General features: G+C 31.7%; 1 protein-coding gene across 1 annotated transcript in view; it reads right to left on the reverse strand.

The window, feature by feature from the left end:
• LOC143224770 (guanylate cyclase 32E-like) overlaps positions 1-26,741 on the reverse strand; it is an 82,529-nt gene that overhangs the window by 13,033 nt on the left and 42,755 nt on the right. The window contains exons 13-15 of the mRNA XM_076453043.1: positions 25,361-25,484; positions 22,770-23,013; positions 14,504-14,602 (exon numbers count right to left, since the gene is read on the reverse strand). Coding sequence (XP_076309158.1) covers positions 14,504-14,602; positions 22,770-23,013; positions 25,361-25,484 — 467 coding nt within the window. The remainder of the gene's footprint in view (positions 1-14,503; positions 14,603-22,769; positions 23,014-25,360; positions 25,485-26,741) is intronic.

The raw sequence follows: 26,741 nt of genomic DNA on the forward strand, positions 1-26,741 counted from the left end.
AGTTATCTTAGAAAACAATAAGAACAACAAAGAATATCCTAAGTGGCTTCCAAAGTGACACTGAATTTATTATCACTCAATACCGGGCTCCAAGAAAGATTCAACTCATTTGCTTTCTATTTGCATTCTGGTTTAATATAAATCGATGCATTTTTATAGGTGGCGTAGTAGTTTTGATAATTTCCTTTTTAGAATCCCTCTACGCTTTATGACTAGATGTAACTAATATTCGCTGTGGTAAAAGTAACTATTTCACATATGGTTGCTGTACAATGCTATTATTTAATTAGTGAAACCACGATGGATTTTTATTAAAGGTACACAATATGTGGTTTGTCCATCACGGGAACTGAAACTCAATTACAGTATGTGACAAAATGTTTACTATTTCTTGTTCCTGGGCAGAAAGTGTTATTTCCCACTTGCTTATGCCTAAAGTAAATAGAAGAGACCTGTTTTTCTCTTCAAACTTTGTTTTTATAACCTGGGTAATGAAGTTTTCAAATTTATCCATTTTCCAGAACATTCCAAGTGGATTCAGTGCTGAGTAGCTGATAGAGAATTTTCTCGAACTTAAAAGAATTTTCTCGAACTTTCTAGAATGTTGTAGAACTTACGAGAATTTTCAAGAACCTTTTAGAATTTTCTAGACTTTCCATAGTAATATATATATATATATATACAGGGAATCACCACTTCAGTTTAGTTCTAGCTGCCTAAGTGAACACATAGACCTATCTAATTTTATCCGAAATTGCATCAAGAAGCTGCAAGCAATCTCCAGACGCATCCTGCTATGTATGTGGCCAATTTATCAAGATAAGAGTGAAAAAGTACTCTAGGACAGCATTTTACCTGCGAGCACAAGCTCTAGAAGGTAAGACGGTCAATTTTTGTTTGCTTGAACAGTGAGATTTTATATTATATAAATTTTAGACTTTTAAAAATTTAAATATATTTTTTATTTTTTAATTTCCAATAATATAGAAAAAAATATCACATACAAAATATTTTACATGAACCTCTTACACCTTAGTTGTGGATGAAATAAATTTATTCTTCATAATAACAATTTTATTTTGCTCTTTTGCAGGATGGTACAGAGGGGAAAAGAGAGCCATGAAGTTCGCTATTCCAAGAACTTGGTGTGAACCCACTAACCACACAAGCAATTGCTACTTCTACATGGTAAACCCTTCCAAACATCGGGCTGGCATAAATGCATGTGCTATCATGTATCCGGACCTTCCATCATCCATCGCCCCAGTGCCACACTGCCCTGAACTTCCTGTACCTACTCTGTCAGAGAGAAAGCAGCCATCCTCAGAAGAGAGCAGCAAATCAGAAGAGGAGGTAGACGTTGAAGATCCAGCTTATAATTTCAGAAGTGCAGCTGGTGAGAGAAACCCATACTACTCCAACCAAAGAGACATCAATGACTTGATCAGGGAAGTCTTGGTCTAACAAAGTTGAATGCCGAACTTTTGACATCGAGGATAAAGGAGTGGGATTAGTTAGATGAAAGTGTGCAACTCGCAAGTCAGAAGAAGTGTCACCAACACTTCTAAATATTTTTATTCATATTTGTATAACTTTAGTATAAATACATGTAAATCTTGATTCATATGTTGTTTTATTCAGACCTTATGTAAATGAAAATGTGCAAATTTGCCCGTTTTTACATATAAAATAGGTTAATTTCTAAATGTCATTATCCAGGTTACAAAAGCAAAGTTTGAATGGAATAATGGCCATTTTCTGTACTTTTACAACATAAGCAATTGAGAAATAACGCATACTATCCAGGAACAAGATTTGTGTTACATAGTATTATTATCAGCATGTGCTTCCTAACTTTCCTTTGAGCCACTCTCAGCTTGAAAATTGCAAGTAAAAGTGAAAATAGCAAACAAATAATCAGACAAAAACGTGCACAGTGATATCTGAATGCACAAAATAATATCTTATATATACCAGACAGATTTGCAAATGCTAAGACAAAGTAGTTTCAATTCTTTCTACCAGGGGGCTTCATTTACAAAGAGAACTCTAATATCCACCAGTTTCGATTAACTCAAATGATGACATATCGGTAAACAAATCTAGAGGTTTGTTTCAGATAGAGAAATATTGTAAAACTCTTAATGATGGTTCAAAAGAAAATATCTACTTCTCTGAAAGTTATTTATGGAAAATATTTTAAACAATGAACATTGTGAATGTTTTTTGGTTTTCTCCAATGTAGGAACAAAATCTAACAAGTGTAGAGAGGGCAGTATATATCGTAAGTTTTCCATGTTGATTTGATAAGTAGTCAAATCCATCAGCCACAAGGACTTAGACAATAGTAATAATATTAATACCTACAAGGACTTAGACAATAGTAATAATATTAATACCTACAAGGACTTAGACAATAGTAATAATATTAATACCTACAAGGACTTAGACAATAGTAATAATATTAATACCTACAAGGTTAGACAATAGTAATAATATTAATACCTACAAGGTTAGACAATAGTAATAATATTAATACCTACAAGGTTAGACAATAGTAATAATATTAATACCTACAAGGTTAGAGAATAGTAATAATATTAATACCTACAAGGTTAGACAATAGTAATAATATTAATACCTACAAGGTTAGACAATAGTAATAATATTAATACCTACAAGGTTAGACAATAGTAATAATATTAATACCTACAAGGTTAGACAATAGTAATAATATTAATACCTACAAGGTTAGACAATAGTAATAATATTAATACCTACAAGGTTAGAGAATAGTAATAATATTAATACCTACAAGGTTAGACAATAGTAATAATATTAATACCTAAAAGGTTAGACAATAGTAATAATATTAACACCTACAAGGTTAGACAATAGTAATAATATTAACACCTACAAGGTTAGACAATAGTAATAATATTAACACCTACAAGGTTAGACAATAGTAATAATATTAACACCTACAAGGTTAGACAATAGTAATAATATTAACACCTACAAGGTTAGACAATAGTAATAATATTAACACCTACAAGGTTAGACAATAGTAATAATATTAACACCTACAAGGTTGGACAATAGTAATAATATTAACACCTACAAGGTTAGACAATAGTAATAATATTAACACCTACAAGGTTAGACAATAGTAATAATATTAACACCTACAAGGTTAGACAATAGTAATAATATTAACACCTACAAGGTTAGACAATAGTAATAATATTAACACCTACAAGGTTAGACAATAGTAATAATATTAACACCTACAAGGTTAGACAATAGTAATAATATTAACACCTACAAGGTTAGACAATAGTAATAATATTAACACCTACAAGGTTAGACAATAGTATTAATATTAACACCTACAAGGTTAGACAATAGTAATAATATTAACACCTACAAGGTTAGACAATAGTAATAATATTAATACCTACAAGGTTAGACAATAGTAATAATATTAATACCTACAAGGTTAGACAATAGTAATAATATTAATACCTACAAGGTTAGACAATAGTAATAATATTAATACCTACAAGGTTAGACAATAGTAATAATATTAATACCTACAAGGTTAGACAATAGTAATAATATTAATACCTACAAGGTTAGACAATAGTAATAATATTAATACCTACAAGGTTAGACAATAGTAATAATATTAATACCTGCAAGGTTAGACAATAGTAATAATATTAATACCTACAAGGTTAGACAATAGTAATAATATTAACACCTACAAGGTTAGACAATAGTAATAATATTAATACCTACAAGGTTAGACAATAGTAATAATATTAATACCTGCAAGGTTAGACAATAGTAATAATATTAATACCTACAAGGTTAGACAATAGTAATAATATTAATATCAACCCTGGTGTCTAGATTACAATATTAATACCTTCAAGGTTAGACAATAGTAATAATATTAATACCTACAAGGTTAGACAATAGTAATAATATTAATACCTACAAGGTTAGACAATAGTAACAATATTAATACCTACAAGGTTAGACAATAGTAACAATATTAATACCTACAAGGTTAGACAATAGTAACAATATTAATACCTACAAGGTTAGACAATAGTAACAATATTAATACCTACAAGGTTAGACAATAGTAACAATATTAATACCTACAAGGTTAGACAATAGTAACAATATTAATACCTACAAGGTTAGACAATAGTAATAATATTAATATCAACCCTGGTGTCTAGATTACAATTTTAATACCTACAAGGTTAGACAATAGTAATAATATTAATACCTACAAGGTTAGACAATAGTAATAATATTAATATCAACCCTGGTGTCTAGATTACAATATTAATACCTAAAGGTTAGGCAATAGTAATAATATTAATACCTACAAGGTTAGACAATAGTAATAATATTAATATCAACCCTGGTGTCTAGATTACAATATTAATACCTAAAGGTTAGGCAATAGTAATAATATTAATACCTACAAGGTTAGACAATAGTAATAATATTAATACCTACAAGGATAGACAATAGTAATAATATTAATACCTACAAGGTTAGACAATAGTAATAATATTAATACTTACAAGGTTAGACAATAGTAATAATATTAATACCTACAAGGTTAGACAATAGTAATAATATTAATACCTACAAGGTTAGACAATAGTAATAATATTAACACCTACAAGGTTAGACAATAGTAATAATATTAATATCAACCCTGGTGTCTAGATTACAATATTAATACCTACAAGGTTAGACAATAGTAATAATATTAATACCTACAAGGTTAGACAATAGTAATAATATTAACACCTACAAGGTTAGACAATAGTATTAATATTAACACCTACAAGGTTAGACAATATAGTATTAATATTAACACCTACAAGGTTAGACAATAGTAACAATATTAATACCTACAAGGTTAGACAATAGTAACAATATTAATACCTACAAGGTTAGACAATAGTAACAATATTAATACCTACAAGGTTAGACAATAGTAACAATATTAATACCTACAAGGTTAGACAATAGTAACAATATTAATACCTACAAGGTTAGACAATAGTAATAATATTAATATCAACCCTGGTGTCTAGATTACAATATTGATACCTACAAGGTTAGACAATAGTAATAATATTAATACCTACAAGGTTAGACAATAGTAATAATATTAATACCTACAAGGTTAGACAATAGTAATAATATTAATATCAACCCTGGTGTCTAGATTACAATATTAATACCTACAAGGTTAGACAATAGTAATAATATTAATACCTACAAGGTTAGACAATAGTAATAATATTAATATCAACCCTGGTGTCTAGATTACAATATTAATACCTACAAGGTTAGGCAATAGTAATAATATTAATACCTACAAGGTTAGACAATAGTAATAATATTAATATCAACCCTGGTGTCTAGATTACAATATTAATACCTACAAGGTTAGACAATAGTAATAATATTAATACCTACAAGGTTAGACAATAGTAATAATATTAATACCTACAAGGTTAGACAATAGTAATAATATTAATACCTACAAGGTTAGACAATAGTAATAATATTAATACCTACAAGGTTAGACAATAGTAATAATATTAATACCTGCAAGGTTAGACAATAGTAATAATATTAATACCTACAAGGTTAGACAATAGTAATAATATTAACACCTATAAGGTTAGACAATAGTAATAATATTAATACCTACAAGGTTAGACAATAGTAATAATATTAATACCTACAAGGTTAGACAATAGTAATAATATTAATATCAACCCTGGTGTCTAGATTACAATATTAATACCTACAAGGTTAGACAATAGTAACAATATTAATACCTACAAGGTTAGACAATAGTAACAATATTAATACCTACAAGGTTAGACAATAGTAACAATATTAATACCTACAAGGTTAGACAATAGTAACAATATTAATACCTACAAGGTTAGACAATAGTAACAATATTAATACCTACAAGGTTAGACAATAGTAACAATATTAATACCTACAAGGTTAGACAATAGTAACAATATTAATACCTACAAGGTTAGACAATAGTAACAATATTAATACCTACAAGGTTAGACAATAGTAACAATATTAATACCTACAAGGTTAGACAATAGTAACAATATTAATACCTACAAGGTTAGACAACGGTAACAATATTAATACCTACAAGGTTAGACAATAGTAATAATTTTAATACCTACAAGGTTAGACAATAGTAATAATATTAATACCTACAAGGTTAGACAATAGTAACAATATTAATACCTACAAGGTTAGACAATAGTAACAATATTAATACCTACAAGGTTAGACAATAGTAAAAATATTAATACCTACAAGGTTAGACAATAGTAAAAATATTAATACCTACAAGGTTAGACAATAGTAACAATATTAATACCTACAAGGTTAGACAATAGTAATAATATTAATACCTACAAGGTTAGACAATAGTAACAATATTAATACCTACAAGGTTAGACAATAGTAACAATATTAATACCTACAAGGTTAGACAATAGTAACAATATTAATACCTACAAGGTTAGACAATAGTAACAATATTAATACCTACAAGGTTAGACAATAGTAACAATATTAATACCTACAAGGTTAGACAATAGTAACAATATTAATACCTACAAGGTTAGACAATAGTAATAATATTAATACCTACAAGGTTAGACAATAGTAATAATATTAATACCTACAAGGTTAGACAATAGTAATAATATTAATACCTACAAGGTTAGACAATAGTAATAATATTAATACCTACAAGGTTAGACAATAGTAATAATATTAATACCTACAAGGTTAGACAATAGTAACAATATTAATACCTACAAGGTTAGACAATAGTAACAATATTAATACCTACAAGGTTAGGCAATAGTAACAATATTAATACCTACAAGGTTAGACAATAGTAACAATATTAATACCTACAAGGTTAGACAATAGTAACAATATTAATACCTACAAGGTTAGACAATAGTAACAATATTAATACCTACAAGGTTAGACAATAGTAACAATATTAATACCTACAAGGTTAGACAATAGTAACAATATTAATACCTACAAGGTTAGACAATAGTAACAATATTAATACCTACAAGGTTAGACAATAGTAACAATATTAATACCTACAAGGTTAGACAATAGTAACAATATTAATACCTACAAGGTTAGACAATAGTAACAATATTAATACCTACAAGGTTAGACAATAGTAACAATATTAATACCTACAAGGTCAGACAATAGTAACAATATTAATACCTACAAGGGTAGACAATAGTAACAATATTAATACCTACAAGGTTAGACAATAGTAACAATATTAATACCTACAAGGTTAGACAATAGTAATAACATTAATACCTACAAGGTTAGACAATAGGAATAATATTAATACCTACAAGGTTAGACAATAGTAATAATATTAATACCTACAAGGTGAGACAATAGTAATAATATTAATACCTACAAGGTCAGACAATAGTAATAATATTAATACCTACAAGGTTAGACAATAGTAATAATATTAATACCTACCAGGTTAGACAATAGTAACAATATTAATACCTACAAGGTTAGACAATAGTAACAATATTAATACCTACAAGGTTAGACAATAGTAACAATATTAATACCTACAAGGTTAGACAATAGTAACAATATTAATACCTACAAGGTTAGACAATAGTAATAATATTAATATCAATCCTGGTGTCTAGATTACAATTTTAATACCTACAAGGTTAGACAATAGTAATAATATTAATACCTACAAGGTTAGACAATAGTAATAATATTAATATCAACCCTGGTGTCTAGATTACAATATTAATACCTAAAGGTTAGGCAATAGTAATAATATTAATACCTACAAGGTTAGACAATAGTAATAATATTAATATCAACCCTGGTGTCTAGATTACAATATTAATACCTACAAGGTTAGACAATAGTAATAATATTAATACCTACAAGGTTAGACAATAGTAATAATATTAATACCTACAAGGTTAGACAATAGTAATAATATTAATACCTACAAGGTTAGACAATAGTAATAATATTAATACCTACAAGGTTAGACAATAGTAATAATATTAATACCTACAAGGTTAGACAATAGTAATAATATTAACACCTACAAGGTTAGACAATAGTAATAATATTAACACCTACAAGGTTAGACAATAGTAATAATATTAATACCTACAAGGTTAGACAATAGTAATAATATTAATACCTACAAGGTTAGACAATAGTAATAATATTAATACCTACAAGGTTAGACAATAGTAATAATATTAATATCAACCCTGGTGTCTAGATTACAATATTAATACCTACAAGGTTAGACAATACTAATAATATTAATTCCTACAAGGTTAGACAATAGTAATAATATTAATACCTACAAGGTTAGACAATAGTAACAATATTAATACCTAGAAGGTTAGACAATAGTAACAATATTAATACCTACAAGGTTAGACAATAGTAACAATATTAATACCTACAAGGTTAGACAATAGTAACAATATTAATACCTACAAGGTTAGACAATAGTAACAATATTAATACCTACAAGGTTAGACAATAGTAACAATATTAATACCTACAAGGTTAGACAATAGTAACAATATTAATACCTACAAGGTTAGACAATAGTAACAATATTAATACCTACAAGGTTAGACAATAGTAACAATATTAATACCTACAAGGTTAGACAATAGTAACAATATTAATACCTACAAGGTTAGACAATAGTAACAATATTAATACCTACAAGGTTAGACAATAGTAACAATATTAATACCTACAAGGTTAGACAATAGTAACAATATTAATACCTACAAGGTTAGACAATAGTAACAATATTAATACCTACAAGGTTAGACAATGGTAACAATATTAATACCTACAAGGTTAGACAATAGTAATAATTTTAATACCTACAAGGTTAGACAATAGTAATAATATTAATACCTACAAGGTTAGACAATAGTAACAATATTAATACCTACAAGGTTAGACAATAGTAACAATATTAATACCTACAAGGTTAGACAATAGTAACAATATTAATACCTACAAGGTTAGACAATAGTAACAATATTAATACCTACAAGGTTAGACAATAGTAACAATATTAATACCTACAAGGTTAGACAATAGTAAGAATATTAATACCTACAAGGTTAGACAATAGTAATAATATTAATACCTACAAGGTTAGACAATAGTAACAATATTAATACCTACAAGGTTAGACAATAGTAACAATATTAATACCTACAAGGTTAGACAATAGTAACAATATTAATACCTACAAGGTTAGACAATAGTAACAATATTAATACCTACAAGGTTAGACAATAGTAACAATATTAATACCTACAAGGTTAGACAATAGTAACAATATTAATACCTACAAGGTTAGACAATAGTAACAATATTAATACCTACAAGGTTAGACAATAGTAACAATATTAATACCTACAAGGTTAGACAATAGTAACAATATTAATACCTACAAGGTTAGACAATAGTAATAATATTAATACCTACAAGGTTAGACAATAGTAATAATATTAATACCTACAAGGTTAGACAATAGTAATAATATTAATACCTACAAGGTTAGACAATAGTAATAATATTAATACCTACAAGGTTAGACAATAGTAATAATATTAATACCTACAAGGTTAGACAATAGTAACAATATTAATACCTACAAGGTTAGACAATAGTAACAATATTAATACCTACAAGGTTAGGCAATAGTAACAATATTAATACCTACAAGGTTAGACAATAGTAACAATATTAATACCTACAAGGTTAGACAATAGTAACAATATTAATACCTACAAGGTTAGACAATAGTAACAATATTAATACCTACAAGGTTAGACAATAGTAACAATATTAATACCTACAAGGTTAGACAATAGTAACAATATTAATACCTACAAGGTTAGACAATAGTAACAATATTAATACCTACAAGGTTAGACAATAGTAACAATATTAATACCTACAAGGTTAGACAATAGTAACAATATTAATACCTACAAGGTTAGACAATAGTAACAATATTAATACCTACAAGGTTAGACAATAGTAACAATATTAATACCTACAAGGTCAGACAATAGTAACAATATTAATACCTACAAGGTTAGACAATAGTAACAATATTAATACCTACAAGGTTAGACAATAGTAACAATATTAATACCTACAAGGTTAGACAATAGTAATAACATTAATACCTACAAGGTTAGACAATAGGAATAATATTAATACCTACAAGGTTAGACAATAGTAATAATATTAATACCTACAAGGTTAGACAATAGTAATAATATTAATACCTACAAGGTCAGACAATAGTAATAATATTAATACCTACAAGGTTAGACAATAGTAATAATATTAATACCTACCAGGTTAGACAATAGTAACAATATTAATACCTACAAGGTTAGACAATAGTAACAATATTAATACCTACAAGGTTAGACAATAGTAACAATATTAATACCTACAAGGTTAGACAATAGTAACAATATTAATACCTACAAGGTTAGACAATAGTAATAATATTAATATCAATCCTGGTGTCTAGATTACAATTTTAATACCTACAAGGTTAGACAATAGTAATAATATTAATACCTACAAGGTTAGACAATAGTAATAATATTAATATCAACCCTGGTGTCTAGATTACAATATTAATACCTAAAGGTTAGGCAATAGTAATAATATTAATACCTACAAGGTTAGACAATAGTAATAATATTAATATCAACCCTGGTGTCTAGATTACAATATTAATACCTACAAGGTTAGACAATAGTAATAATATTAATACCCACAAGGTTAGACAATAGTAATAATATTAATACCTACAAGGTTAGACAATAGTAATAATATTAATACCTACAAGGTTAGACAATAGTAATAATATTAATACCTACAAGGTTAGACAATAGTAATAATATTAATACCTACAAGGTTAGACAATAGTAATAATATTAACACCTACAAGGTTAGACAATAGTAATAATATTAATACCTACAAGGTTAGACAATAGTAATAATATTAATACCTACAAGGTTAGACAATAGTAATAATATTAATACCTACAAGGTTAGACAATAGTAATAATATTAATATCAACCCTGGTGTCTAGATTACAATATTAATACCTACAAGGTTAGACAATAGTAATAATATTAATACCTACAAGGTTAGACAATAGTAATAATATTAATACCTACAAGGTTAGACAATAGTAACAATATTAATACCTAGAAGGTTAGACAATAGTAACAATATTAATACCTACAAGGTTAGACAATAGTAACAATATTAATACCTACAAGGTTAGACAATAGTAACAATATTAATACCTACAAGGTTAGACAATAGTAACAATATTAATACCTACAAGGTTAGACAATAGTAACAATATTAATACCTACAAGGTTAGACAATAGTAACAATATTAATACCCCACAAGGTTAGACAATAGTAACAATATTAATACCTACAAGGTTAGACAATAGTAACAATATTAATACCTACAAGGTTAGACAATAGTAACAATATTAATACCTACAAGGTTAGACAATAGTAACAATATTAATACCTACAAGGTTAGACAATAGTAATAATATTAATACCTACAAGGTTAGACAATAGTAATAATATTAATACCTACAAGGTTAGACAATAGTAACAATATTAATACCTACAAGGTTAGGCAATAGTAATAATATTAATACCTACAAGGTTAGACAATAGTAACAATATTAACACCTACAAGGTTAGACAATAGTAACAATATTAACACCTACAAGGTTAGACAATAGTAACAATATTAATACCTACAAGGTTAGACAATAGTAGCAATATTAACACCTACAAGGTTAGACAATAGTAATAATATTAATACCTACAAGGTTAGACAATAGTAACAATATTAACACCTACAAGGTTAGACAATAGTAACAATATTAATACCTACAAGGTTAGACAATAGTAACAATATTAATACCTACAAGGTTAGACAATAGTAACAATATTAATACCTACAAGGTTAGACAATAATAACAATATTAATACCTACAAGGTTAGACAATAGTAACAATATTAACACCTACAAGGTTAGACAATAGTAATAATATTAATACCTACAAGGTTAGACAATAGTAACAATATTAACACCTACAAGGTTAGACAATAGTAACAATATTAATACCTACAAGGTTAGACAATAGTAAAAATATTAATACCTACAAGGTTAGACAATAGTAGCAATATTAATACCTACAAGGTTAGACAATAGTAACAATATTAATACCTACAAGGTTAGACAATAGTAACAATATTAATACCTACAAGGTTAGACAATAGTAACAATATTAACACCTACAAGGTTAGACAATAGTAATAATATTAATACCTACAAGGTTAGACAATAGTAACAATATTAACACCTACAAGGTTAGACAATAGTAACAATATTAATACCTACAAGGTTAGACAATAGTAATAATATTAATAACTACAAGGTTAGACAATAGTAACAATATTAACACCTACAAGGTTAGACAATAGTAATAATATTAATACCTACAAGGTTAGACAATAGTAACAATATTAACACCTACAAGGTTAGATTTTTATAACTTCTAGTTCTATATTTGTCGTCAAAGGTTTGTCAGTATAATTGAAATGAAGTCTTTTATACATTACGTAATTATATCAACCCTGGTGTCTAGATTACATCCTTACCTTACACGACTTTGAGAGTATAATTTAAGTATGTACCAGCTAAAGGTTATTATTACACAACAAAACTTGATGTGAGAGTCATTTGGTTTTAACTTTTGTGATAGTTACAGAAGAGGCATTTTAGGGCCTGGTTTTTTTTTGTTTTTTTTTCAAACTGAATATAGTACCTCTACCATCAGTGAACCAGCACTTGGAAGCGTTATACACACTAAACATTATACTGAATATTCTGCTTCCCCTCTAAGACGCTCGGCTGTGAGTCTGTAGACTTCTACCACTGAAAATTGAGTTTCGATACCTGCAGTGTGCATAACGTTCATAATGAGCTTAAGAAAAAAATATATATCGAAAACGCGAAAAGCATTAATTGAATCCAAACTTACTAACTGCTACTACGTAAAGTTACTTGGTATCTGCAGTGAAACGTGTTATATGAAACATGCGAACACTAGACAGAAATATTCGTGTGTGCGTTTTTTCTCATCGGACTTGCCTGGCAAGGCCAAGTGTGTTAAGGCGTTCGACTCGTAATCCGAGGATCGCGGGTTCGAATCCCGCTCGCTCTTTCAGCTGTGGGGGCGTTATAATGTGACGATCAATCCCACTATCCGTTGGTAAAAGAGTTGCCCAAGAGTTGGCGGTGGGTGGTGATGACTAGCTGCCTTTCGTCTAGTCTTACACTGCTAAATTAGGGACGGCTAGCGCAGATAGCCCTCGAGTAGCTTTGCGCGAAATTAAAAAAACAAACAAACATCGGGCTATCTGCTGTGTTCACGGAGGGGAATCGAACCCTTGATGTTAGCGTTGTAAATCTGAAGACTTACCGAGGCATGATAATATTTGTGAGTGATTAACCATTCCAAGAGAATGAGGGTGAAGAAGATGCATTTATAGACTTACAGCACCATCTTGCGGATCATTCTGGAGTTAAATTTGCTCTTGTTTTATTGCGTGTTTAAGGCTAAGCACAAAGCTACATAATGGACTATTTGTTCTATGCCCATCACGTGTATCTAAACTCGATTTCTAGCGGTGTAAGTCCGCAGACATATCGTTATGCCACTAGGGGGCGTTCTTTCATGACTAAAAAAATAACAGTCAAACTTTTTGAACACATATATTTATTGAAGTATTTATGACAAACTATTACACAGATACTTCTAGAATTTAAGGGAATTCTGCAAGATATGTGTAGCTGTTTCGGCAACTTGGGAGAAATCAAATACCATCTTCTTCTGAGGACCTCATTTAGAGCAAAAGCATGAGATATAGAGTAATGCTAAATAGACAAATTGTTGCTCATTTGTCCACAGTTATTAAAGTATTATAAAGTGTCCAGTGGATAATCTGATTTTCTAATGATTCTGTGGTACCACAAATGTGGTACTTTAAAGTGACCAGTAGATAGCTCGCTTGTCCCCAATAACTATTTATCTAATCCTGTGGAACCGTAGGTGTGGTATTTCAATGTCCAGTGGACAACTCACTTGTCCAGTGAACAATCAATTTGCTTATCTTGTTTAACTATTTATCTAATCCTTCAGCACTGTAGATGTGATACTTCAGTGTCCAGTGGACACATGCTTGTCTGTTATAGCTACTTACCTAGTCCTGTGGATTCCATCCTAGATGCGGTGTTCACGGTATCACCGAACAAGCAGTAACGTGGCATTTTCAGTCCTACTACACCAGCACAAACCGGGCCTGAGAAAAGTAAACAGAAGGCTTTATCTGTCCAACTCCAGCTGGATAACAAAACGTAATAAAAACACAAACTGAAACAAAATTATTGATTTATTATATTCACGTAATTAAGAGGTGGTAAACAAAAGGGACTAATTATTAATACACTTAAAACATCTGATACTTTTATTTTATAAGGCCTTTAATTATTTATATTTTCAGTTCAAAATTCATGAGACTTCTCGGATGTTAACTTTAGACTAACACAAAGGCGAAATTTATATTCCTGATTTTTCATGTTTTGTTTAAGCTACGACCTTCAAGGTTGTCACTATATAAACACTAAAATACGTATGTCTGAACAATAGCTTAAATAAACGTATAAAACAAACAAACATAGTTATAAGTTTAAATTACCCATACAAACTGTAAGCAAATATGACAACAACATTTTTTGTTGTTGTTAAAATCCTTTGGTTTTAGCTTGCACCTTTTAAAAGGTATAATAACTAATTAGAATCCCGTGTGAAGCGTTATATTATTGGATTCATGACTGGAGAAAAGTGTAATATTAATAGCCATTCGAATGGGAACAAGAAATCAAAGTTATTGGTAACGTACACAAATGATATGAACTAAAATATATCTACAGTCCGGATTTTTTTCTAATCATGAAATTATAAAACAGAAATTTTGTGTAAGGGTAAAAATTTGTTCAATAGGAAGGAAAGTACAGAACTGATTCTGTATTGTACTGTGCACATTAAAAGTGTATCGTTGGCTAGAACATTCGACCTGTTGGTTCGCAGCTTAGAATGTTAACGATTAGATGTTACGTAGCCTTACTTACAACTCGTTTGTTAACGATTAGATGTTACATAACCTTATTTACAACTCGTTTGTTAACGATTAGATGTTACATAGCCTTATTTACAACTCGTTTGTTAACGATTAGATGTTACATAGCCTTATTTACAACTCATTTGTTAACGATTAGATGTTACATAACCTTATTTACAACTCGTTTGTTAACGATTAGATGTTACATAGCCTTATTTACAACTCGTTTGTTAACGATAATATGTTACATAACCTTATTTACAACTGGTTTGTTTATTCTAGTGCGAAGCCACATCAATCTATTTGCTGTGTCCACCGAGAGGAATCAAACCCCAAATTTAGAACTGTAACTCAGTTGATTTACCATTATCTCACTTTGAAACAGATAATTTAAAATGAAATTAACCAGAACCCCGTTATAAGTACAGAGTAAAAGAGATATATATGGGTTATATGCTTAGTCAAATAGAAATGTGTATATCGACCTACCTTCTTAAAAAAAATGTTAGTCAAAATGTTGGGTGTTGGTCAACTAAAACAAAATTTAATTAGAATGTTTACTGATTGAGAATATAAAAATAGCTTGTAAGGTTACATCAGGGTCAGAATAAATGAAAAGAAACGTTGTTATTAGAAACGAAAAAAGAAAACATTCTTCTGACGAGATGAATGGTTGGGCGAAGTATTTCTTTGGTTCTTTGAGTTAATCACCAAGATACAAAACTGGTTATCTGTGCTCTGCTCACCATGTATTGAAAACCGGTGTTTAGTGTTGTAAGTCCGCAAACGTACCACTAGGGGGAGTAGATAAAATAACAAATCTAGATATCTTTGATGTCGAGAAACCCACTTGAAATAAAAATGCATCACAGAACGGCTGATATGTTTCTTAACCTGATGATGACCTAGGAAGGTCGAAACGTTGTTCTCTGCTGATAAATAAAAGTGTTAATACCCATACAAGCCGTTTTGAGATACAAATCTGTATATCCCTCTTACCAAGATGAAAATAAGCTAGGCAGTCAGGTCTGAAAAACTAGGCCTAGACAATGTCGCCACTAATCTAAAACTACTTATCATGAAGACAGAGGGCATAACCAAACAGGAGCATGCATAGCTTGTGTAGCTATTTGATTGAAATATTGATTGTACGTGTAAAACTGGAAGTGTTTAGTTAAAACACACACACGTATATATACGGCACCAAATACCGAACTTGGATCTTTGAATTGTTTAGACCATGGTGATTTAAAAACAACGAAAAGAAGAGAGAAACACGATCCAGTTTCACACGTACCGAGTGAAAATGAGCCCCATGGTACCAATAAGGGACTAAAGATATAAAGACCTGGAAACAAGCATATTTTAAATATCATCTAAACATTAAGAAGAGATATGTTAATTATATAGATATATCAATTAGAGTGGTGGGCTGGCAAGCGCGTAGGAACACACACTGCAGAGAAACGTGTTGCCAAATTACACCAAGAGTGAAATGAAGGAAACCATAGCTAATGGATGAATTCAACCAGTTGCAGAGATTGAGAAAACCAAGTGGATTAATGTAGCGACATTAATAATACAACCAGTGAAATGAAACTAAATACATCGCGAGGTATCAATCACATTAAGGATAAACAACATGTTAATGGTATACTAATATTGAAATAAATATTATAATGTTATAATGATATAATGTTATAATGTTATACCATTGAAGAAAAAAGAAATAAACGAAATTTCAGAGGAATCTAAAATCATGTCTGGGTAGAGGACAACATAACACAACGAAGAGATAACTGTAGTACCACTAGCATATAACTTATATATAACTATAGTACCACTAGCATATACCTCATCTATAACAGTAGTACCACTAACACAACTTGTATATACTTCTTGTGATTCTGAGTTTTGTTTCTTTGTAATTAAACACAAAACTACACAATGGGTTATCACGTTTATCAGAATCAGGTTTCTAGCCTCAGATATGTCGTTATGCCACTAAGAGGACTTATCCTGAGTTCATAGTTTCACTATTTTTATAATTTTCATCATAGATATAGCGTAACACGAAATACAAGAAAATATAATTATATGGTATTTGTAGGTTACGGCAAAGCATGTTTAATGTTGTGAAAGTCTTAGCAGCATATTGACTGGTGTGTCAATACGCAGGTCGAAACGCCCATAGCTCGAGACTACACACTGCAATTTTAGTTGTGGGCTCATTAGAAAAGTGCCAATCAATTTCTTTATCCATCTTCAAATCCCAAAAAAAAACAACTGATGGCGGCAGGCGGTACTGGATAGCTGTTGACGCTCTGGACAATAGTTCAAAATTACGGACTGTTATATCATGACGTTAGATGTCTTTTATTTGGCCATCACTACGTCATGCAGACAATATGGTTCAGATTAAAAATTCAAAATCAAATTCCTAAATATTTAATGAAAAATGGTTTCCGGTAACTGTATGTATGTTACAAAACTAATTTTAGTTTGTGTTACTTACATCATAACAAAGTCACATTGGGTTGTCTGCTGTGTTTGTGTTCATAACAAAGTCACATAGGGTTGTCTGCTGTATTTGTGTTACTTACATTATAACAAAGTCACATAGGGTTGTCTGTTGTGTTTGTGTTACTTACATCATAACAAAGTCACAATAGGTTGTCTGCTGTGTTTGTGTTACTTACATCATAACAAAGTCACATTGGGTTGTCTGCTGTGTTTGTGTTACTTACATCATAACAAAGTCACAATGGGTTGTCTGCTGTGTTTGTGTTACTTACATCATAACAAAGTCACATTGGGTTGTCTGTTGTGTTTGTGTTACTTACATCATAACAAAGTCACATTGGGTTAACTGCTGTGTTTGTGTTACTTACATCATATCAAAGTCACATTGGGTTGTCTGCTGTGTTTGTGTTACTTACATCGTAACAAAGTCACATTGGGTTGTCTGCTGTGTTTGTGTTACTTACATCGTAACAAAGTCACATTGGGTTGTCTGCTGTGTTTGTGTTACTTACATCGTAGCAAAGTCACATTGGGTTGTCTGTTGAGTTTGTGTTACTTACATCGTAGCAAAGTCACATTGGGTTGTCTGCTGTATTTGTGTTACTTACATCGTAGCAAAGTCACATTGGGTTGTCTGCTGTGTTTGTGTTACTTACATTGTAACAAAGTCACACTGGGTTGTCTGCTGTGTTTCTGTTACTTACATCGTAGCAAAGTCACATTGGGTTGTCTGTTGTGTTTGTGTTACTTACATCATAACAAAGTCACAATGGGTTGTCTGCTGTGTTTGTGTTACTTACATCATAACAAAGTCACATTGGGTTGTCTGCTGTGTTTGTGTTACTTACATCTTAACAAAGTCACATTGGGTTGTCTGCTGTGTTTGTGTTACTTACATCGTAGCAAAGTCACATTGGGTTGTCTGCTGTGTTTGTGTTACTTACATCGTAGCAAAGTCACATTGGGTTGTCTGCTGTGTTTGTGTTACATCATAGCAAAGTCACATTGGGTTGTCTGCTGTGTTTGTGTTACTTACATCGTAGCAAAGTCACATTGGGTTGTCTACTGTGTTTGTGTTACATCGTAGCAAAGTCAGATTGGGTTGTCTGCTGTATTTGTGTTACTTACATCGTAGCAACGTCACATTGGGTTGTTTGCTGTGTTTGTGTTACTTACATTGTAACAAAGTCACATTGGGTTGTCTGCTGTGTTTGTGTTACTTTCATCATAACAAAGTCACATTGGGTTGTCTGCTGTGTTTGTGTTACTTACATCGTAGCAGAGTCACATTGGGTTGTCTGCTGTGTTTGTGTTACTTAAATTATAGCAAAGTCACATTGGGATGTCTGTTGTGTTTGTGTTACTTACATCATAACAAAGTCACATTGGGTTGTCTGCTGTGTTTGTGTTACTTACATTGTAACAAAGTCACATTGGGTTGTCTGCTGTGTTTGTGTTACTTTCATCATAACAAAGTCACATTGGGTTGTCTGCTGTGTTTGTGTTACTTACATCGTAGCAGAGTCACATTGGGTTGTCTGCTGTGTTTGTGTTACTTAAATTATAGCAAAGTCACATTGGGATGTCTGTTGTGTTTGTGTTACTTACATCATAACAAAGTCACATTGGGTTGTCTGCTGTGTTTGTGTTACTTACATCATAACAAAGTCACATTGGGTTGTCTGCTGTGTTTGTGTTACTTACATCGTAGCAAAGTCGCATTGGGTTGTCTGTTGAGTTTGTGTTACTTACATCGTAGCAAAGTCACATTGGGTTGTCTGCTGTGTTTGTGTTACATCATAGCAAAGTCACATTGGGTTGTCTGCTGTGTTTGTGTTACTTACATCGTAGCAAAGTCACATTGGGTTATCTGCTGTGTTTGTGTTACTTACATCGTAGGAAAGTCACATTGGGTTGTCTGCTGTGTTTGTGTTACATCGTAGCAAAGTCACATTGGGTTGTATGCTGTATTTGTGTTACTTATATCGTAGCAAAGTCACATTGGGTTGTCTGCTGTGTTTGTGTTACTTACATTGTAACAAAGTCACATTGGGTTGTCTGTTGTGTTTGTGTTACTTACATCATAACAAAGTCACAATGGGTTGTCTGCTGTGTTTGTGTTACTTACATCATAACAAAGTCACATTGGTTTGTCTGCTGTGTTTGTGTTACTTACATCTTAACAAAGTCACATTGGGTTGTCTGCTGTGTTTGTGTTACTTACATCGTAGCAAAGTCGCATTGGGTTGTCTGTTGAGTTTGTGTTACTTACATCGTAGCAAAGTCACATTGGGTTGTCTGCTGTGTTTGTGTTACATCATAGCAAAGTCACATTGGGTTGTCTGCTGTGTTTGTGTTACTTACATCGTAGCAAAGTCACATTGGGTTATCTGCTGTGTTTGTGTTACTTACATCGTAGGAAAGTCACATTGGGTTGTCTGCTGTGTTTGTGTTACATCGTAGCAAAGTCACATTGGGTTGTCTGCTGTATTTGTGTTACTTATATCGTAGCAAAGTCACATTGGGTTGTCTGCTGTGTTTGTGTTACTTACATTGTAACAAAGTCACATTGGGTTGTCTGTTGTGTTTGTGTTACTTACATCATAACAAAGTCACAATGGGTTGTCTGCTGTGTTTGTGTTACTTACATCATAACAAAGTCACATTGGGTTGTCTGCTGTGTTTGTGTTACTTACATCTTAACAAAGTCACATTGGGTTGTCTGCTGTGTTTGTGTTACTTACATCGTAGCAAAGTCACATTGGGTTGTCTGCTGTGTTTGTGTTACATCGTAGCAAAGTCAGATTGGGTTGTCTGCTGTATTTGTGTTACTTACATCGTAGCAACGTCACATTGGGTTGTTTGCTGTGTTTGTGTTACTTACATTGTAACAAAGTCACATTGGGTTGTCTGCTGTGTTTGTGTTACTTTCATCATAACAAAGTCACATTGGGTTGTCTGCTGTGTTTGTGTTACTTACATCGTAGCAAAGTCACATTGGGATGTCTGTTGTGTTTGTGTTACTTACATCATAACAAAGTCACATTGGGTTGTCTGCTGTGTTTGTGTTACTTACATCATAACAAAGTCACATTGGGTTGTCTGCTGTGTTTGTGTTACTTTCATCATAACAAAGTCACATTGGGTTGTCTGTTGAGTTTGTGTTACTTACATCGTAGCAAAGTCACATTAAGTTGTCTGCTGTGTTTGTGTTACATCATAGCAAAGTCACATTGGGTTGTCTGCTGTGTTTGTGTTACTTACATCGTAGCAAAGTCACATTGGGTTATCTGCTGTGTTTGTGTTACTTACATCGTAGGAAAGTCACATTGGGTTGTCTGCTGTGTTTGTGTTACATCGTAGCAAAGTCACATTGGGTTGTCTGCTGTATTTGTGTTACTTATATCGTAGCAAAGTCACATTGGGTTGTCTGCTGTGTTTGTGTTACTTACATTGTAACAAAGTCACACTGGGTTGTCTGCTGTGTTTCTGTTACTTACATCGTAGCAAAGTCACATTGGGTTGTCTGTTGTGTTTGTGTTACTTACATCGTAGCAAAGTCACATTGGGTTGTCTGCTGTGTTTGTGTTACATCGTAGCAAAGTCACATTGGGTTGTCTGCTGTATTTGTGTTACTTACATCGTAGCAAAGTCACATTGTGTTTTCTGTTGTGTTTTTTGTTACTTACATAGTAGCAAAGTCACATTGAGTTGTCTGCTGTGTTTGTGTTACTTACATCGTAACAAAGTCACACTGGGTTGTCTGCTGTGTTTGTGTTACTTACATCGTAGCAAAGTTACATTGGTTGTCTGCTGTGTTTGTGTTACATCATAGCAAAGTCACATTGAGTTGTCTGCTGTGTTTGTGTTACTTACATCGTAACAAAGTCACACTGGGTTGTCTGCTGTGTTTGTGTTACTTACATCGTAGCAAAGTTACATTGGGTTGTCTGCTGTGTTTGTGTTACATCATAGCAAAGTCACATTGAGTTGTCTGCTGTGTTTGTGTTACTTACATCGTAACAAAGTCACACTGGGTTGTCTGCTGTGTTTGTGTTACTTACATCGTAGCAAAGTTACATTGGGTTGTCTGCTGTGTTTGTGTTACATCATAGCAAAGTCACATTGGGTTGTCTGCTGTGTTTGTGTTACTTACATCGTAACAAAGTCACATTGGGTTGTCTGCTGTGTTTGTGTTACATCGTAGCAAAGTCACATTGGGTTGTTCGCTGTATTTGTGTTACTTACATCGTAGCAAAGTCACATTGTGTTTTCTGTTGTGTTTTTTGTTACTTACATAGTAGCAAAGTCACATTGAGTTGTCTGCTGTGTTTGTGTTACTTACATCGTAACAAAGTCACACTGGGTTGTCTGCTGTGTTTGTGTTACTTACATCGTAGCAAAGTTACATTGGGTTGTCTGCTGTGTTTGTGTTACATCATAGCAAAGTCACATTGAGTTGTCTGCTGTGTTTGTGTTACTTACATCGTAACAAAGTCACACTGGGTTGTCTGCTGTGTTTGTGTTACTTATATCGTAGCAAAGTTACATTGGGTTGTCTGCTGTGTTTGTGTTACATCATAGCAAAGTCACATTGAGTTGTCTGCTGTGTTTGTGTTACTTACATCGTAACAAAGTCACACTGGGTTGTCTGCTGTGTTTGTGTTACTTACATCGTAGCAAAGTTACATTGGGTTATTTGTTGTGTTTGTGTTACTTACATCGCAGCAAAGTCACATTGGGTTGTCTGCTGTGTTTGTGTTACTTACATCATCACAACTTTATTCTACAAAATCATTTCTGTTGTCTTTAAAAGACAACATACCAGAATGGATTCCTATTCTCAACATCAAAGTATCATTTGGTCGATGTCTAATCGTAAAATTCCTTATAGCATTCAACAATTGTAGTGCCATTGATGCAATTTCTCCAGCGTGTTGGTCACCATTTCGAATAGGCAGACCACTGACCACCATATATGCATCACCGATTGTCTCCACCTTATACACGTCGTAGTTTTCAATGATGGAGTCGAAACACGTGTAGAGGTCATTTAGGAAGTCAACCACCTAAAGGATAAAACTGCGCTTGAGTAAGGAAGAAATAACACATTAATACACAGACATATATGTAGACAGAGTAAAAAATGATAGAAGTATCCTAAGTTGATCTACTAAATGTACGTCAACTCTGAAATATTATTTTGTTATAACTGTGGATTTAAAATTTACAGGGACCATGGCTCACAGCTCAGTATCTGACCAAACAACGATGCCAATCAGTAAATGGCATAGACTTTTCATGGTTTCTCCAACTCTTAGGAGAACCTTCACAACTAGAAATTCGTTAACAGTAACCTCTTTTGACAATCCAGAATAACACTGTCTGTGGAGCAAGTGTCAATATGTGACACAACTTTCCCTTTACCCACTGACTCTTTGGCAATTCTTCACAACTGAATATTAAAAATGATTACTGATGATAACCTAGAGGTTGTGGAGCCAGTATCAGTCAAAATATGACATAACATGATTATGGTTCTCCTAACTCTTGGGCATATACTTTGCCAGTTACGAGATATCTGTATTTATTCCAGGTGAATATTGTCTGTTCACTTTATTTAATGATTCTCAATGTTTGAGAGACGAGCTCCTAACCTTCGATTACATTTATTTTTTTCACTCATGAATACAGAACCATCGTAAACCATATGAATAACCATCTCGTTTTGGTTCTAACTGGTACCACGTGGTCCAGTTCTCTTTCTTAAGTCTTACGTTTCTGCACCCAAAAATCGTTTCAGCTTTCACTCGAAACGTAAAGAACATTTCCGATGTTGATTCAACAGAATTTCGTAGACGTTTTATGTTTCTTTCGTTGTGCTTGAATATCTTTGTTAATTAATAGTGATTTTAGTTTCACAGCAACCAATTTAAAATTCTACTAATATTCTGTTTAAGTGGGCTGCCCATGTTTTTACCTTGAATTACATAAGTGAATCTAATCACTGATTCTTTGGTACACTTTACGGTTAAGATCTCTTTAGTAATGTCTGTTAAATTTTCTTTCTATCAGCACTCGACTCGTGATACTTTCTTATAACAATTTATGTCAAACACAATAACTGGTAACTAGTCTTTTTCTGGTGTGATAAACTAATCAGATTTTTTATTACTAGAGATTTCATGTATACAGTAAGTCAAAATAATTTATTTTTTATCCTCAATATGTTTGCCTTGGATGAAAACCTTTAATCAAGTCGAATATTTGTCTCTCTGTTTTCCTGTATCCATCTGTTATTTTCGTTACGGGCCCGATAAAAACGGGAGTTGGGATTAATTTTGTTTGGTTATTGATTCAGGATATGATTACAGCAGCAACTGGAAGTTGGTCAGAAATGTAATAAATATATCTAAGAAAAAAAAAACGTAACCGTCCATGTACATGTAGTCCTAATTTCAGGTGAATTCTTCTTGGATATTACAAACAGTTGGACACCTTGTATTATAGTATTAAATATATAAATATATATACACACACACATATATATTCACAACATGATTAAAATGTGTTTTTAAGACCAGTTTTTAGAATCAAACACTTGCTTACATTTAAAGACAGTAGACTACATAAAGAGCATTCATTGGTTGTTCACGAATTTGCACGCTCATGTGCGGCGCTTAACACGTGTCAGGGACACTTTGTGCTAAGATTTGAGAATACATCTAGTTATAACAATTTGCAATACCGACGTAATTTTTAGCCATCTATAATGTTACTGATACAAAACTGATCGAAACTTTAGCCGTGTTCAATGTGAAGTGATAAAAACCGATTTAACCTTTAGCCATTTATAATATCACTGATACAAAACCGATTTAACCTTTAGCCATTTATAATATAACTGATACAAAACCGATTTAACCTTCAGCCATTTATAATATAACTGATACAAAACCGATTTAACCTTTAGCCATTTATAATATAACTGATACAAAACCGATTTTATTTTTAGTTGTTTATAATATAACTGATACAAAACCGATTTAACCTTCAGCCATTTATAATATAACTGATACAAAACCGATTTAACCTTCAGCCATTTATAATATAACTGATACAAAACCGATTTAACCTTTAGCCATTTATAATATAACTGATACAAAACCGATCTTATTTTTAGTTGTTTATAATGCTACTGATACAATACTGATTTAATTTTTAGCCATCTTTAAAATTCTTGATACAAAACAAATAAAAAAACAACTTAGGATAACAGACCTTAAGGTCCAGTATGGACCAACATTGCTCAACCGTTTCAGTTTTAAAAGTAGTTTTTTCCCCGAGGTTTATAGTAACTTTTTAGATCTCGTCCGTCTGTACATTTAACAAAAAAATTAAAACGCCTACACTTACTTGTAATGGACTGCTCTCTGCAGACATGACAGTGAAGCCAACAATGTCGCTAAAGTAAACAGTTACACAATCAAAGGATTCGGCTTCCACTTTGTTTCCACGTTTCAACTGTTCAGCCACGTATCTGAAGTGCAGGAAGATAATACACGTGATTTATCATTCGATATAAAATCCACATCACGTTTTTAGAAAGCGAAACTGTGGCAAGTACACCAGTTCTGCTTGTGTGTCACGATGGTCACTCACATTCTTTGTAATGCCAGAATATTTATAAGTTCTAAGTTATTAGACACACGCAGTAATTTTTAACGAATATCCATATTTAAAGTGGCTCTGCTTGTTTTAAAGGGGGTGGGAAAGAAAAATACGGTATCGTAAATTTTATAAGAAAGATGAGTTAAAATTAAGTTAGAGCTACCCTTTCTCAGTAACAGAGAGTTAAAATTATACCCTTTCTAAAATATTTTCTAACGTAATTAAATTTGTTGTGAAAAATAGCAAAAACTCTTGAAACTATATATAGACAGTCGCATAAATATAAATATTTTTACATATCGATGAGTTATATGGTAATATACATAAATGTGCACTTTTATTTCTTGTTTGGGCCTGTTTTATTAATTACTTGTTTGGGCCTGTTTTATTAATTACTTGTTTGAGCCCATTTTATTAATTACTTGTTTGGGTCTGTTTTATTAATTACTTGTTTGGGTCTGTTTTATTAATTACTTGTTTGGGCCTGTTTTATCAATTACTTGTTTGGGCCTGTTTTATCAATTATTTGTTTGGGCCTGTTTTATCAATTACTTGTTTGGGCCTGTTTTTTAATTACTTGTTTGGGCCTGTTTTATCAATTACTTGTTTGGGCCTGTTTTTTAATTATTTATTTGTGCCTGTTTTATTAATTACTTGTTTGTGCCTGTTTTATTAATTACTTGTTTGGGCCTGTTTTATTGATTACTTGTTTGGGCCTGTTTTATTGATTACTTGTTTGGACCTGTTTTATTACTTACTTGTTTGGGCCTGTTTTATTAATTACTTGTTTGGGCCTGTTTTATTAATTAAAGTGACATTTATCATAGGTTTCGATTGCTGTTTTCAGGTAGTCCTTATTTCATTTTGTCTAACTCTTTATTTATTGATTTTCTATATATTATATTATATCATTATATATTTTGACTACGAGGATTATTATATTTTTGCATTTTATCTGAGTATACATTTATATATTTAGGACTAACCTAAATCTAAGCTTTCGGAACCATATGGGTCCGGCATGGTCAGGCGGTTAAGGCACTCGACTCTTAATTCTAAGGTCGCTTGTTCGAATCCCCGTCGCGCCAAACATGCTCACCCTCTCAGTCATGGGGACGTTATAATG

This window comes from Tachypleus tridentatus, chromosome 9 (genome assembly GCF_004210375.1).
Source record: "Tachypleus tridentatus isolate NWPU-2018 chromosome 9, ASM421037v1, whole genome shotgun sequence".
Classification (NCBI taxonomy): Eukaryota; Metazoa; Arthropoda; class Merostomata; order Xiphosura; family Limulidae; genus Tachypleus; species Tachypleus tridentatus.